The 15,830-nt window shown below is 32.9% G+C and overlaps 1 protein-coding gene across 1 annotated transcript in view; it reads left to right on the forward strand.

Annotated features, from left to right (window-relative positions):
• The window catches only part of LOC117337232 (calcium-activated potassium channel subunit alpha-1-like), a 101,357-nt gene that overhangs the window by 58,556 nt on the left and 26,971 nt on the right, over positions 1-15,830 (forward strand). Inside the window, exons 5-15 of the mRNA XM_033898109.1 lie at positions 2,002-2,153; positions 2,723-2,890; positions 3,659-3,750; positions 4,259-4,371; positions 5,903-6,006; positions 7,105-7,257; positions 8,001-8,156; positions 8,913-9,025; positions 9,245-9,403; positions 9,881-9,957; positions 11,667-11,702. Coding sequence (XP_033754000.1) covers positions 2,002-2,153; positions 2,723-2,890; positions 3,659-3,750; positions 4,259-4,371; positions 5,903-6,006; positions 7,105-7,257; positions 8,001-8,156; positions 8,913-9,025; positions 9,245-9,403; positions 9,881-9,957; positions 11,667-11,702 — 1,323 coding nt within the window. The remainder of the gene's footprint in view (positions 1-2,001; positions 2,154-2,722; positions 2,891-3,658; positions 3,751-4,258; positions 4,372-5,902; positions 6,007-7,104; positions 7,258-8,000; positions 8,157-8,912; positions 9,026-9,244; positions 9,404-9,880; positions 9,958-11,666; positions 11,703-15,830) is intronic.

The following is a 15,830-nucleotide window of genomic DNA, read 5'->3' on the forward strand; positions in this document are numbered from 1 at the left end:
TACGATAATAGTTAGAATATACAAGAAAATAAATGAGAAGTAGAAAAGGTTTAAAACAGGAGATTTACAGTGTACGTCAAAAGGGAAAAAAAATCCATAGACCTAGAATGGAGCCAAGAGAAGTGGAGAAAAGGAAGAAACGGACACATATTTTCAGAGAAGGGAGGGAAATGAAAGAGAAAAGTTAGTTTAGTGCATAACAAGAAATATCTTTAAAAAAGATAAACGGCATAGTTTTAATGCTGGTGGTTATAATGTAAAACTGCTGTTGAAATAATGCGTTTCAGTACGGACAACACAATTATATCAGTTTGAATCATTTTTGGTGGTGATAAGACTGCATTTGGATCAGGAATATAATTTCATCAATGTGTCATTTGAAAAGATACATCCACTTATTCAGCTTGCATTCACTCTTAACATTGTTTCGCTTTTAACTGCATTGACCAATCACAAACTTCATCTTGACCTGTAACGCCACCTGTCGCGTCATATCCGGGACCAAAAGAATATTATACGGCTATGCCGAAAAAATCAGATGAAGTGTAGTACATATGTAGGTAGGGAATGCAGAGAATGAATGTGGCTTAATGAAAGCGATTTTGAAGGAGAGGGTCGCTGCCGGAGATGAGTAATTGTCGAAATAGCACTGATTGTTAAGACAGCCTTGGCTGATATCGGAGTGAGTCTAACATAAGACTCGCACAGGACATTCATCGTAACATTTCCTAGTATATGGAATAGAATTGTAAGTGATACGGCGACCTTGTACAGGGATAAGGAGATCCGGAGAGGGGAGTTCACACTGATGAAAGAGAGATTCCAATTCCGAAATTAATGATTAGTTAATTAATTAAGTGATGGGAAAGAAGACGGGAGATGCAGAGCATAATTATGGGATGTGTTGTACAAGGGGAAAGGGGATCCGATTGGAACTGCGATCCTAAAGAAATAGAGAATGTAACTGAAAAAAATGCGTTCGTGGAAACTGAAATAATTGAAAATAGAAAACATATAACGGACATCATTTTTGATGGAAACTTAGAATATTACGCTAAACACCTCGGCGTTGTTTTGTAAAGGAGTAATTTGATATCACAAAGACTAATTTATCACGCCGTATAAAAGATATTTACATAATTGTTGACATATACAATCATAAATGATAAATAACAATAATTGTAAATGTATATAATTATGTCGTTTTAATGTCAGATGTATATGAACCAAACAAAGGACATTGTGTAATTATAGCCCTGATGATCTTTTATTATACGATATACATATATATGTTCACTGCATGCCATAACCTGTATTCTCTACTATAAAACCTGATATGGGATTCCCCTCCCTTGTTTTTGTTTATTGAAATTCCTTTTTAATTTATAATTTGCTAGGTCAGTTTATTTCATTCCTTTCTTTTCCATTAAATTTCCTTACGTTTCAATCAAGCAGCTATCCTACTGGCGTATTGCCCCTCCCCCTCGCCATATTCCTCCACAATTATATTTCCATCTATACGTTATTTCCCTTTATTCTTGCTTTCCCTCATAACTCCATTAAACGACTTAACGCAGACCAGGCTTGAACATGATGTATCTTTTTTTTCATTTTTATTGACTTATGGCTCCTTATAAATATCTTTCATGTGTTAATGAAACATTCCTTTTTTTAGCAAAGCTAACCCCAACTTTTTGTTTTTCTTATCTTTATTTCATTACATCTCCACTCGAACAAGGGGCACACCAATTATTTGTTGTGTCTCTCTGTCCACCCTTCCGTCTCCCTGTCATACCGTCGTATCACCTACAATACTTGCTACTGGAACATCCCTTATGGTGTGGGTTGACATAGGTGAAACGGTCTGTCACATACCAAAAGTAGGTTACTCTGACCTACAATTTGACATGACCTTTGATCTACATCACAGAAAAAATATAATAATTATATATAATTGGGGACTATACCTCACTGAATATTGTCTTGTTTTATTTTTAACAGGTTTAAGATTTCTGAGAGCATTACGACTGATGTCCATACCTGATATCCTTACCTACCTAAATATCTTGACCACTAGTACCAGGATACGTTTGTCACAACTTGTTGCCTTCTTCATCAGCGTTTGGCTGGCATCCGCTGGATTTCTACATCTGGTAGGTACAATTTTGGTTTATTTGATTTATTTTGTTTAACGTCCTATAAACAGCCAGGGGCATTTAAGGACTAGCCTGGTTTTGTAGGTGGAGGAAATCAGGAGTACCCCGAGAAAAACCACTGGCCTACGGTCAGTACCAGGCAACTGCCCCACGTTGGTTTCGAACTCGCAACCCAGAGGTGGAGGGCTAGTGATACAACACGCGCTGTGTATGGGGATCAATTGCCTTATGAAGGGAATTAACACAATGTCCCCAAATGTAGATCAGATCATTCTTACTCTTAAAATAAGATGATTTGCTATTTTTATTTTTTCATCATCAATTTATTCATTTCATTTAATGAAATAAATATTTCTAAACAAGTTGAATATTTGCATTACGGATGTCGTCGATGCAAAAGACGCTCACCATCCCGAAACACATGTTCCTAATTTCATTGTACTTGTACAAGGGTCACAACACGTCCTTTTTTCATTTTGCCCTCATTAAATGCAATCATTTTGATTGGATTACGGTCATATTAAAATGTCGGGTTTCTCTATTTTTTTTAACCTAATCAATTTCAGATTGAGAATTCCGGTGATCCTCCAGATTTTTCCAACCCACAAAAGCTGACCTATTGGGAATGTCTGTACTTTCTACTTGTCACGATGTCCACCGTGGGATATGGAGATATCTACGCTACAACAACACTTGGCAGGATCTTCATTGTCCTGTATATCATGATAAGTATTGTAAGTGGTCAGCTTCCGGACAAAATAGTTTTCATTATATAATCTGCACCTTTCTATCGCATGATTATTTCAACAACCCTTTTAACTGCATGTAATTCGACATTAATGTTTTAAAACTAGATAAGAATTAATCTCACAATTGTCTTGGTCATTTTCTATATCTGATTACATTTTGGGCGTCATCAGTTAAAATTAATGGTCTAAGGTTGCGCTTGACCAGTTTCAAAATAAAAAAACAGATGTACAAGCTGCATTTGTAGCTTATTAACCCTGCACATATATGTTATTGATAAGCGATGGTAAACTATATATATACACCCATGCTTTATTTCTTAAAGTGTAGAGTATACATGTACATGTTTATAAGGCAAAGATGAGGGAAGGACACATTTTAAAGAAATAATTTCTCTCAACCAAATTTGATATCGCTTGAGAAGTTACATTTACCGCTTTGAATAAAGAGAATTTGTCAGAAAAGATTACAAATCAATTTATTATCAAAATTAAAAAAAGAGCCAAGCAGTACATTGTTTTAGCGTGAAGGAATGGTAATTTACAAAATATCTACAAGCTCATGAAGGTGTTTACCTATGACATAACAATGGCATTAATCATTTTCATCGAAGTTTTGTCCTCTTAACAGATCTTAACTACTGAGTTTGTATAGAGCAAGCATTAGGTAGAAATATCCATTACCCATCGGTACATTTTACTTGGGAACTGGTAATTTCCTGACTTCTGTTCATGATTGGTTTACCTTCATTGTAGGGTATGTTTGCCAGCTTCATTCCGGAAATTGCCGAAATCATCAGTCAGCAACAGAAGTATGGTGGAGCATACAAAAAGGAACGAGGCAAAAAGTGAGTGGTGAAGTGTGTTTGTGTATCAAATTAACCAAGCATGTGATTGGACTGGTGCCTATATCGCATACGAGCTGCCACTCAATACATCTTGATATGAAATATGGATATAGGAAAGTTTATTTTTAGATGTTAGAAAAAAATCCAAAAAGCAATAACTAATATATACGTTGTAGCCTTGAGTCTATTATTGTATCCCTGGCTTCAATAACACGCAGTTTGCATTATTTTCACATATAGGAATTGTTGTCTGTTTTGTAATTAGAAAAAAATATATTCTGTTGCATATGCATTGTAGTAACTTTATGTAAAAGATTCTCCTCTAAAAACAAAAACAAAAACAAGAAAGAAAAAAAAATTATAGGGAATTATTTTTTTCTGAAAGTCTATAAACCCTGCTTGATATCTTTAAAACAAAGACCCATACAATTTTGGAGTCAGCTAACTTGATCTTTTAACAGACAAAATATATTACAAGAAGTTGTTTTGATTTCCTTTTTTATTTCAGACATATTGTAGTTTGTGGTCATATCACATTTGACTCCGTGTCAAATTTTCTCAAAGATTTCTTGCACAAAGATAGGGAGGATGTCGACGTGGAGATAGTGTTTATCCACAAGTAAGTTCATATATCTGTATTATATATCAATTCATTGATCACTATGTAATATATGAAAGATATATAGAGAATGTATGGTCAGTATCTTAAAATATAAGCTGTATATTGGCGAGGGTTAAAAATGACTTTTTTTTTTCTGTCCAGAGCAAAATAGCATGCAATAGTCATCAAAATTAAGCATTTTTAAATGAAACGGTTTCAACAATGTTCTGATTATCTTCGCCTTTTCAACGTCTTTTACTTGGGAGTAGGTCAGTCGAATTGACGCACGTGCTAAGATTATATAATACAGCTGTTTTCCGCTTCTGTCGAATGCAGCAAAAATATATATAGTGGGCATATTCCGACAATGCGGATGCCAGTTGCAAGATAAATGGTCATATGCGGACAGTGACAGTTAAACCTCTCAAGGGTAATTATGTAATGCCGATGCACTGAAAATATATATCAACACCAGAACAAGATACCAGACCCATGTGAATTGCACTGAAAACGACTTAACCAGACCGCATATCGAAATGCAATTTTGCGCTTTGGTACACAACAAGACAGCAACCGTCCAGTTGTACAGTATTGCAATGGGTGTAGCATGTCACATACGTAAATGCCGAGCGAATCATTACGGGATTACGGAATTGAATGTTATACCATCAGTATATTACATAATGGGATATTCCCAGCTGTGCAATGATCGAAAAATGAACCGGTTAAAAAAAGTCGAAACGAATCAAATTTCATAATGATTGGACGCTAAAAATGTCATCCAGACAAAGTGATATCAATCAATCTATAGTTTGTGAACACTAATTTATGATGCTCGCCCTTGCCCAGACACATCTATTAGACTAACACAGTGAGTGGGTCGGATACGGGTAACTCCAGCTTGCGCATGGACATTTAAGGAAAACCCTCTGACGGAAGTAAAACTGATGCATTTACTCTTTGTTGGTTTAGAAGATATTAAATTTCGTGTATTTCTTCTTCTTATTAAAATTGTATTGCATTTCCATTTCGTCAAATTTACATATATTTTATATCTCCATATTACATATATTTTATATTTCCAACGGAAACATTACCATACAGAATCCACTAAATTTAACTATTCTACTTTCAAAAATCGCGATAGCGTGATATGTTTGAAAAACAAATTGAGCACGTGAGATATGTTTGCCTATTCTTGTACCCTTGGTCTACACTGTTGAAATATTAAGTTTAGAACCGCTCTCGATACATATATATAATTAAAGAGGTCTTATCATACTACCTCGGGGATACCACCTTGAGAGATATTGTGATAGTATACAACGAAGAGAGAGACCCTCTTGCCTAAATCGCACTAAATCTATTTCTAACCAGTCTGTCATCAGCATACATTATGTAATTATCACCCAAGAATATCTACAACCCATACCAATCATATCGCTAATAACAAATTATCTAAATCGACAGACTGACAATACCAAGTGGTATTTCAGTTAGTCTGGTAGATGCTAATGTTTATAATATTAAAAACGTTTTTTATTATAGGGGACCTGCCAGACCTGGAGTTGGAGGGATTATTCAAACGCCACTTCACGCAGGTCGAGTTTTTCCAAGGCTCTGTGATGGACGCTAATGACCTAGATCGAGTTAAGGTAAGTGGCAGTAAGGATCATTCCGATCCGCCTGTATAAGGTCTATTAAAAGTTAAAAAGGGGTTGACCCTATAGCAGGCCAGGAAATGAACCTAGGGTCTGCAATGCCATTTTTGAACAATGTTTTGACTTCGTGTGGACCGACAAAACTTGTGTCAAGGTTATTGATGCTATATATAGAAATGTTGTTTCTGAGAATCAATCAACTCCAAGTTGACTGAACTCCTACTACTTCAAACACCACTTTCCTATTTGTAGATTTCTTTTCCAGTTGAATGGTCAAGCATAAAGGTTACTGTTACTACTAAATATGTTTCCGCACATTCATTTGTATTATTTTGGACATATCCCTTTAATCGTATCTCCATTTCCTCACAAGAAGGTAAATTCAAGTGGACTTCGCATACTGCTATCCCATCGAAATTGTTTTCCTCATATCTGTTTTTCAAGTCAAAAGGTCAAAGTTCAGATTTCAATATCACTGTTAATAGATATTGCAAAGCAGTCTGTGAATATATCAAGGACGATTAATATCTTTCAGCAATACATTGTTGAATTCGAACTACAATTTGTACTTTCTGTATAATAATTTTGAATTATTAATGATGCAGACAAATATAGCATCTACTAGAAAACGGTTGCACAACTTTTGGCATGATGTGATGTCTAAAATAGATATGGGACTGCCTTAGTCTAGACAGATGGAGCGCAAGATAAGAAACTTGGGTTGTATGGAGTTAAATATAAATAGATAGTGTTTTGTCGATATTGCTATGCACTTCAACAATGCACGATGCTTTGATCACATGGACTAGTTGATCAAAGTTTTATTTGGTATAACACTTTGAAATTTCTTTTCTGGATTTTTTAAAGAAGGAAATCATTAGTATTCAGTGCAACACTTCAGCTTTTGTGTATATATATTGACGACATCAAATTATTTTTATCAATTGTTTACCTTATAAAGATACGATTCATACCTTATAAACTATATACCTATTGTTATAAATATCATTTTGTGTTTATCTACTTAGTTTAGGGAATTCCGCAGTAACGTAAATTGTTTTAATTATATCTGGGTTGTTAATGTTGTTGTAGGTTGTATCAGCCGACGCCTGTCTTGTGCTCGCCAATAAGTACTGCCAGGACCCAGACCAGGAAGACGCAGCCAACATTATGCGTGTCATCTCTATCAAAAATTTTCACGCAGAAATTAAAGTCATTGTACAGCTCATGCAATACCACAACAAAGTAAATACATCAAAGCTAACGTTTTTCCTAAATTGTGTTAACTTTCCGATACAGCAGATTACTGTCTGTGTATTCATGTAAACCGTTATGTTTTTTGCTTCTTTTCCATACAGCAAATTACTGTCTGTGTATCCATGTAAACCGTTATGTTTTTTGCTTCTTTTCCATACAGCAAATAACTGTCTGTGTATCCATGTAAACCGTGATGTTTTTTGCTTGCTAATATGTTCTCCATTTATTGCAGTTACTTTCCAAAGTTAATACATTAAACAACAATCTCAAAAAATGTCTGATGCTAAACGTGACTTTTTGCAAGTCAATAAAATATGTATGTCTTTCAACTTCATCTCAAGTTTAGTTTAAGACGCCATTTCTCACCCCATTAGAGAAGACATCACAGTTTGGCCCCACTCCATTTTATTCTTTCAAAGCTTTTCATTTACAATTCATAATCTTAAGCCAATGTCTAATTTCTAAACTTTAAATCATTGCAACATATATGAAGGTCTGATGTGAGCATTAAGTGTGTCTTGCCTTCAATTCCAGTATCTAACTTTTTCAACTAATTAAAATTTGAATTTGAATTAGAATTTGATTCTTAACTAGGGTCTATGCCCCTAATGTGTCAAGCGAAATTGGTAACCTTTACTTTATTCCCATAATTCACGGAAGGTATAGTGTTTACTATAATTAAGTGTTTCATTCTGCTTTTATAACAATGGTAAACTGTTTGTTTATGTCAGGCGTACCTTTTGAACATCCCGAGCTGGGACTGGAAACGAGGGGACGACGCTGTCTGTATAGCAGAGCTAAAACTTGGATTTATTGCTCAAAGCTGTCTGGCTCCGGGTTTCTCCACCTTGATGGCTAACCTTTTTACTATGAGATCCTACAAAACAGTGAGTAAGATACAATGATTAAACAGCTGAGAATGTGGCGGAAGTAATGAGATGTAGAGAGTAGACGTTTGCTTTGTTTACTTTGTGTGTGTGTGATTGCCAACTTCTTATTCTGCAATGAGACAAAGTGTTAAGCTGTATGGAATGGGTTCATAGTGTTACAGAAAAAAAAAACTCTCAGAGATAAGACAAGATATATTTTTGACATTGATGGCCACAGTTGTCTGTATCGATTTTTTTTATCATTATATTGTCTTTTTTTCACATGAGGAAGTACAGACAAAGAGATACATTTGTAAGAAGACGAATTAATGATACAAATTAACTAAAATTAATTTTGAAAGACGAATTTTCAGATTCTGAATATAATCTTTATATAAATCGTTGGTCACATTGTGGATTCATTTGAGAAAACACTAAAACGTTGGTTATTGTTCATGTGTATTGACATTGAGACAATCCGGCCCCAGTGAATTGTAATTCATATAATGTATATCAACTTAAACGGTGTACTTTAGAAGTCGCAACTGTTTAAAAATATAAATATAGATCTGCTACCGTTTGATAAGAACTCAAATTGAGATGATAACAATTCCGACACGGAACAGATCATGAAAGTCAACTTATACCGAACAACTGTTTAAATATAATTTTGTACCTGACGAATGACTTCTTTTTCAGGCTGTACCTTAACAAATGCAATTTATCAAAGGGCTACTCGTAAATTACCTACGTTTAACTATTTTGTATCAACAGTCACCTGACATGGCTAAATGGCAAAACGACTACATGCGTGGCACCGCTATGGAGATGTATACGGAGTACCTATCCGGTTCCTTCAATGGAATGACGTTTCCTGAGGCAGCACAGTAAGTTATTTTTTGAAATTGTGAAGTTATTATTACATACATATTTCCCCAACTATTCGAATAAATAGCAAGTCTATATCGAGTAGACTTTCTTACACACATGTTATCATTAATGTTTTGTCTTAAAACGGAGTTTGCACCTATTCCATGCTGTTTGCCGCTTGGGTTCCTTTCATTATTTTATTACATAATATTTTGGAACTTTTCTGCATTTCACAGGCTGTGTTTCTCCAAACTTAAGTTACTCCTACTCGCTATCGAGGTTCGACAGGAAGATGGAAGGGAGAGTACTCTAGCCATAAATCCTGGTCAGAAAATAAAAATTGAAAATGCAACCCAAGGCTTTTTCATCGCAGAGTCGGCGGAGGAAGTGAAGAGGTATAGTAAAACAAAACCATAGTACTTATAATAATACATGAATGTTAATACAAATATCAAAACCAATCCCAATTTTAACACATAATTAAAATATATAGATAACAAGATTCCTTAAACTGTACGCTATGTATTTCATTGTTGACAAAATTGAATGCATCATGATAATTTACATTGCACAATATTTGCCTTATTCGGAGATGGTACTCCCTATACATGCCGTTGAAGTAGATGAGAGCTAAGGAAATGCGCTCTTAAAGGCCATATCTACATAATGTGGTCAATCTCGTTGTGTAGATGATTTTTGATAAGTTGCTGAAGATACTGATTCATCAAAATGTTTGACATGTCCATATTATTATTTGGAAGGCCAGAATGTATGTGTCTTCTTTCAGCAGCCGGGAATGTGCCATATCGATTGTGGTCGATGCCATGCTAACGAAACCATATTCATGGATTTGTGTTTGTCTTGTTTTGTAGGGCATTTTACTACTGTAAAACGTGTCACATTACAACAACAGATGTAAGGGCAATCAAAAAGTGTCGCTGCAAACCATGTAAGTTGACTGTTATGTTTACTTGTTATTAATCATCATATATAATATTATCTAATTAACAATTCATGATAAACAAAAAATAAAAATGATATCACTATTACATTCGTTAAATTATAAAATTTGCTATCGATACGTATTATTATCAAATATTCTTGAATTAAATGATTTTCTGGAGAAGATGTTTTTATTTTTCAACTGGTCGCTAACAATATCGTAATATATCCGATGTTGTCATGTACAGCCAGGCTTTAATCTTTGCCAGTAAAACTCTTAACACTACCTGGTTTTGCCATACCCTATTATTGACCTTTGACCCCCCAGTTATCTAACATCTAGTTCTGAAGTCGTTGGTGACTATTAATAATGCATGGACATCACTAACTCCAAATCGTTAACAATGGATAATCAGTAAGAAATGCATTTTGATTATTGAAATAATGACAGTATAGTTTTCTTGCCTTGAAACGACAAAATTGTCCCTTACATTAGGCTTAATAGATATTTTTGTAAATTAATAGCAACCTAACAGATGCATTCATGAAGTTATTGAATGGATTTTTTTCTTCGTTGATTAAAGCAAATCTTTTCAAATCACGGTCGATATCACCAGGATTGCAATTTTGGTTGCTACTGGGTTAATTTTCTTTCCTTTTTTTTCTTGAACAGAAATAAAAATATAAATACATATTCATCAAATAACAAAAAGCTTTTCTAAGTTTTTGGTGTATGAAAATGTTATTTAATGAAGTGCTCATACAGATACATTTGTACACTTCTTGCGAAAGATTGTAAGACCACAGACGTAGGTTTAGATTCATCAGTAGTTTAAAACTTCAGTTTTCATAACAAAATCTGAATAATCCAGGTAATATAACTAATGTAGAAGTGGAAATGTTTGCGGCGTGGAAATTTAATGAGTTGATTAGTTATTAACGTCATATTCATTAATTGTTTCTTATACAGAAGGTTATTGTACTATAAAAACCTGTTTCCCTGTATCACTCAGATAAAAATAAAGACACACAGTGTAATAATTTGTCGTGTAATGCGATCATAAGTAGTAATTTAGCGACCATAGCCAAACGGATAGCTTAAATTGTTGGAATGTTTTGTTATTTTAGTATGTCCGATCGAAATAATGAATAATCAAATCGATAAATGCATGCTGAATTTGCTTTTTCGTAAAAAGGTGTTTGTAAAAATGTGTTTGAAGCTACTGGATATATGTGAATTTAAAATGAAGGTTTAAAGAAATAAATTCAGACAAAAACACCTTAGTTTAATGTTATTTCTGGAAATAATAAATAATAATGTCATGTTTACTAAGTCCCTCGTAGACTATATAAAATAAAACAGATAGAAACTTGAAGCGGAATGTAATTGTTGTATGAAGGTTAGCATGTGATCAAATTAAATATGGGAAACGTGATTGTATTTCAGCAGGTAGCAATTGAATAACAAGATTTGTTTTGTATGATATGAATTACAGTTTGAAGACTCTTGTACTAAGTTTACCTAGTGGCTGTTTAATGTATGCTAAACTATGACTTAGATAAGAAATTGGATAATTCTATCATAAAAAGCATAACAAACATTTTTTTAAATAATAATATCTATCTGAACAGTCACTATTACTTAAACGTAGTACAGGAATTTTGAACCCTTGCATATTTCAAACGTTGAAATTTCTTATGTATTTTTTTTATCAGTGGCAATGTTTAAAAAGGGAGCTACGGCTGTAATAGGTACATTTATTGTTCTACCTGTTTATGTATAACCCTGTAGAGAACAGTCTTGCTAAATGTCACCTGCACCTTAATAACCTTCTAAAGTCACATTTAGTCATTTCTGTGTAAATCACTGTATGTTTAACATATAACGTTATGAATTTTCAACGAAACACTTGAATCTTTTAACATATCGACCGATATTGGGTTGACTTTAAAATCAGTAAAATAGTATTGCTGTAATAACATCTTACGAAAAATGCATTTATTTTTTTTAAATATCTAATTGTGGCAATATACGTCGACATATAGTTTATTTTGGAAATAACGTGAAATTTATCTTTAATATTTTAATGAAGAAAAAATTTAATGTGCAATTTTCGGACAAGTAATTTCTTTCTTACTTGTTAATGGCGAAATGTGACTCTTTATATTACTCAGAATTTTGTCATTGCTACGTATCATCCGTATATATATGTATATTTGACCAAATTATGTATTGCCCTGGATGTTATTATATATATATATATATATAATTATTGTATGTTTTGTCTCATTGTTGTTACTGTATTGATGTTAGATCTTTATTGTTCTATATTGTCTTATTTAAAACGAAAAATAATCTCAACACCAATTAGAAATCAGATTTGATCATAAAAATGAGGCTACTTATGAATTACGCAATTTGTAATCTAACATTTTCCTTTTTTTCTTCTGAAAGAATCAATCTGATTCATTAATATAAAGAATACTAACCAGAAAATCTTCGGGTTTTTGCCCTTGTTTTTCACAGAAAACTAATATTACTTGAGTTAACAATACTTTTTCATTAACTTTTTTTTTGACGTACACAGTCATTCCATTTTTTGCTCTATGTAAATATATTATCATTCACATGTTACATGTCATATTTGCGTGCCAGGTATATGTATAATGTCATAGGTCTAGGCATGGATGACAGCAAACGTTTATCGGCAGAATAGTTCAAAAGGATCACGCTGTAATGATTGAGTTGTCTTAGATTACATAGATGTAGGACAGCAAAGAAAGACGAAGGAAAATGATCTAAATAGCGTACAATACCCTGTCATTTATAACGACTGTAAGTGCCATGGCAAGGCCGATCTCAATGCTAAATTATTTTTTTTATTAAAGAAAAAGCAGTAATTTAGATGCTTGTGCATGTGAAAGGTTTGTCAGTTAATGGCACGTGCTGCACACAAATACCTAAGATTTAAATTACCTTTACATTCATATATACGTTCAAATCACTTCAACGCATGATGATAAACATATTTAACATACCTTAATTACATGGCATATATTATATTGTTTGAGCGAAAATAGACATCTTAAATTACAAGTAAATGATTGTATAAAAGACACGTAATATGTCAGTACCCTTCAATACAAATTAAGAGAAAGATTAGGCAGAGCCAAAACATAATTTAAGTGCAACATACTGTTGTTTTGCCCGTCTAGTTCTCTTCAGTGCTAAGCCTTACATTTTAGTAATTATATAAGAACATTTAGGTAGAAGCGTTTAATTGATTTTCATTTATATATTGTATGCATCACAACGCGTACTAAAACGATCTGTTGGGCTGTTTTTTTCTCTATATTTTAAAATAATTACTTTGAACAACGCTATAACATTATCATGAGGCCATAGTTCATTGGTACGTGCCCTGGAATAAAATGAAACAGAATTCATTTAGGAAATGCAAACAACCATTTAAATACATGTAATCATTGATTGTTTTAAAGAAAATAATGAGTAACAAAAAACAAATCAATACCCGCGTCGGTTGCAAAAAAGGCTGATTTGAGTTTGAAATAAAGAGATAAAAATGGGTCAGGCCAAACAAAACCGCCATATCCTAAAAACTTATTTTAGGTTAAAGTAGTTTAGCTTTTCAATTAATATCGAAACAATGAATAATACAATGTACGTGTATAATTAAATAAGTCCAAGGTTCGTTTGTGGGAGTTTGGGAAAGAAGAAACTCAAATGAGACGTTCAAAACAAAACTTCTATAGTTTAGAAAACCTATAGGTTCTAGCAGGTTATTTAAACAAAATCAATACAACTGCCAATATGTTATCATAGATTGAATGCCTACTCAGAATTGTTTCTTATAGCATAACGAACTGGAAAATCCAAAGGACGGATACTATCTCGATCTGACAACACCTGGACATTATCGTATTTAGTAAAGGTTTCATTTCTTTAAAAATCATCATGTTACTAAGTTATAAGTTCTCACACTTAAAATAAAAACCAGATCACTATAGGAAGTGGTTTATTCATCATGCATAACCGTAAATAACTACATAAGGAAAGAGAGAGGATGGTGTCAAAGATAGGCATAGGATTAAAAGATAAAATCTTTAATAATTTTCCAACATATAAGTTGGAATGTGTTTGTCAGAAATGGCAAAATGTAGACGTTGGTATTGTGAAAGAATGTTTGAAAATGCAATACTTTGAATTTTTGCTGATAACATGGAAACATGGAATTTAATCATTTTTTCTGTTTTTTTCTCACTTTTGTCATTAATATAAATTACTTTATTCCTGTATAATATATATCTACTGTTGTACTGGTACAAAACAATGGCAACTTCATTATTAATATCAAGCATTGCTTCTTACAACTTCCGTTATGTTATCATAATTAATGAATTTACAATATCAAATCTCAGTCGTAATTTATACGGCAATGTTCAGTTTAAAAAAATATCATTAAACACAAACTCATGCATGTTGCATCATGTTTGTAAATGTTTAATTGTTTAACAAATGTTGCAAGTTTTCTCTTTTATATTTTTATATTTTATATTTTCCGAACGAGAATGAAAATTGTGGAACAATGCTTCTATGCTTATTGGATCAAACTTTTGACAATTCCAGAGAATTTAGATAGAATAATTATCCCCTACGCTTTCTAACGTCTCCTTTTAGACATTTAATGTTTTGTGACGTAATAAGCTAATTAGGCAAATACATCATCTATTGATTTGGGTTAAATGTATACGAAGGGAACCATATTTGATGGCACAAAGCAATGTATCGGTGAGTGTTATTTAAGTGTAAACAAATCTTAAGGCCGACCGCAATGGGAAATTATCATTGCTGGAAACATCTCCTTTCATTGGTTTTCCAGTATTTTAATATTGGTCATGAATTTCAAGAATTCTGAAGTTAATATTATGAAATTTATAAAATGTATGTATGTCTCATATGTAGAAAAAAATGTTCAATATATCTGTGTAATAAAATCAATGGATGATTTATCAATAAGCTTTTTTGGAGATTAAATCATCTTAGATTGATCAAATTGTTAGTTTATATTTGTAAATATATGCATGGATGTTGTTACTCTATGTAACAATGTTGTTTAGTTTGTGCTTGTGTCACGTGATATGTAATTATATATTTTTTGTCCTATTTTAGTGTTATACCATTTTAATATTTATGTATTACCCTGTTTACATATTAACACAGTCTTTTACCTAAGGTAAGGTCTGGCGGCTACACAACAGCTCGTCACTGCAGAACTTAGAAATATTTTTGTTTGTATTTTAATATTGATGTATGATTACCTGTGTTGACGTAATAATTCAATAACTGATCAACTGTGTAATATGGAAAACATAATATAATTAATAGAAACATTTATAACTGAAACAACAAAACATTCCCTATTCCATAGGTTATAGCATCACCAAGTTAATTGGTAAGAATTATTTGACCAGAGAGTGTCATGGTTACTGCATGTAATTGGTTATGAAATTTGCGTGCGTTTGTCTTGGAAAGCACGACACAGTCAGAATACTTTTTTCTTGCAAAAACAAGTCTTTTAAAGCCATGCATAACTTTACTATGGGGAATTTTTAGCACAATTACTGATTGGCAAAATATTTTCTTCTAATTCAAATCACCATAGTAAAGGATTTCAATTAGAATTGTTTGCACTGGGCAGTTATTTTCAATTCAAAAATGTTACTGACCAGTTAATACTAATTCAAAATAAGTAAGAAAAAACATCTCCTTGACATTGCAAAACAAAAATACAAAAACAAAAATACAAAGACAAAAACAAAACAAAAATTCTAAAATTCTCACATGACTGTGTCTATTGC

This window comes from Pecten maximus, chromosome 1, assembly GCF_902652985.1.
Source record: "Pecten maximus chromosome 1, xPecMax1.1, whole genome shotgun sequence".
Lineage (NCBI taxonomy): Eukaryota > Metazoa > Mollusca > Bivalvia > Pectinida > Pectinidae > Pecten > Pecten maximus.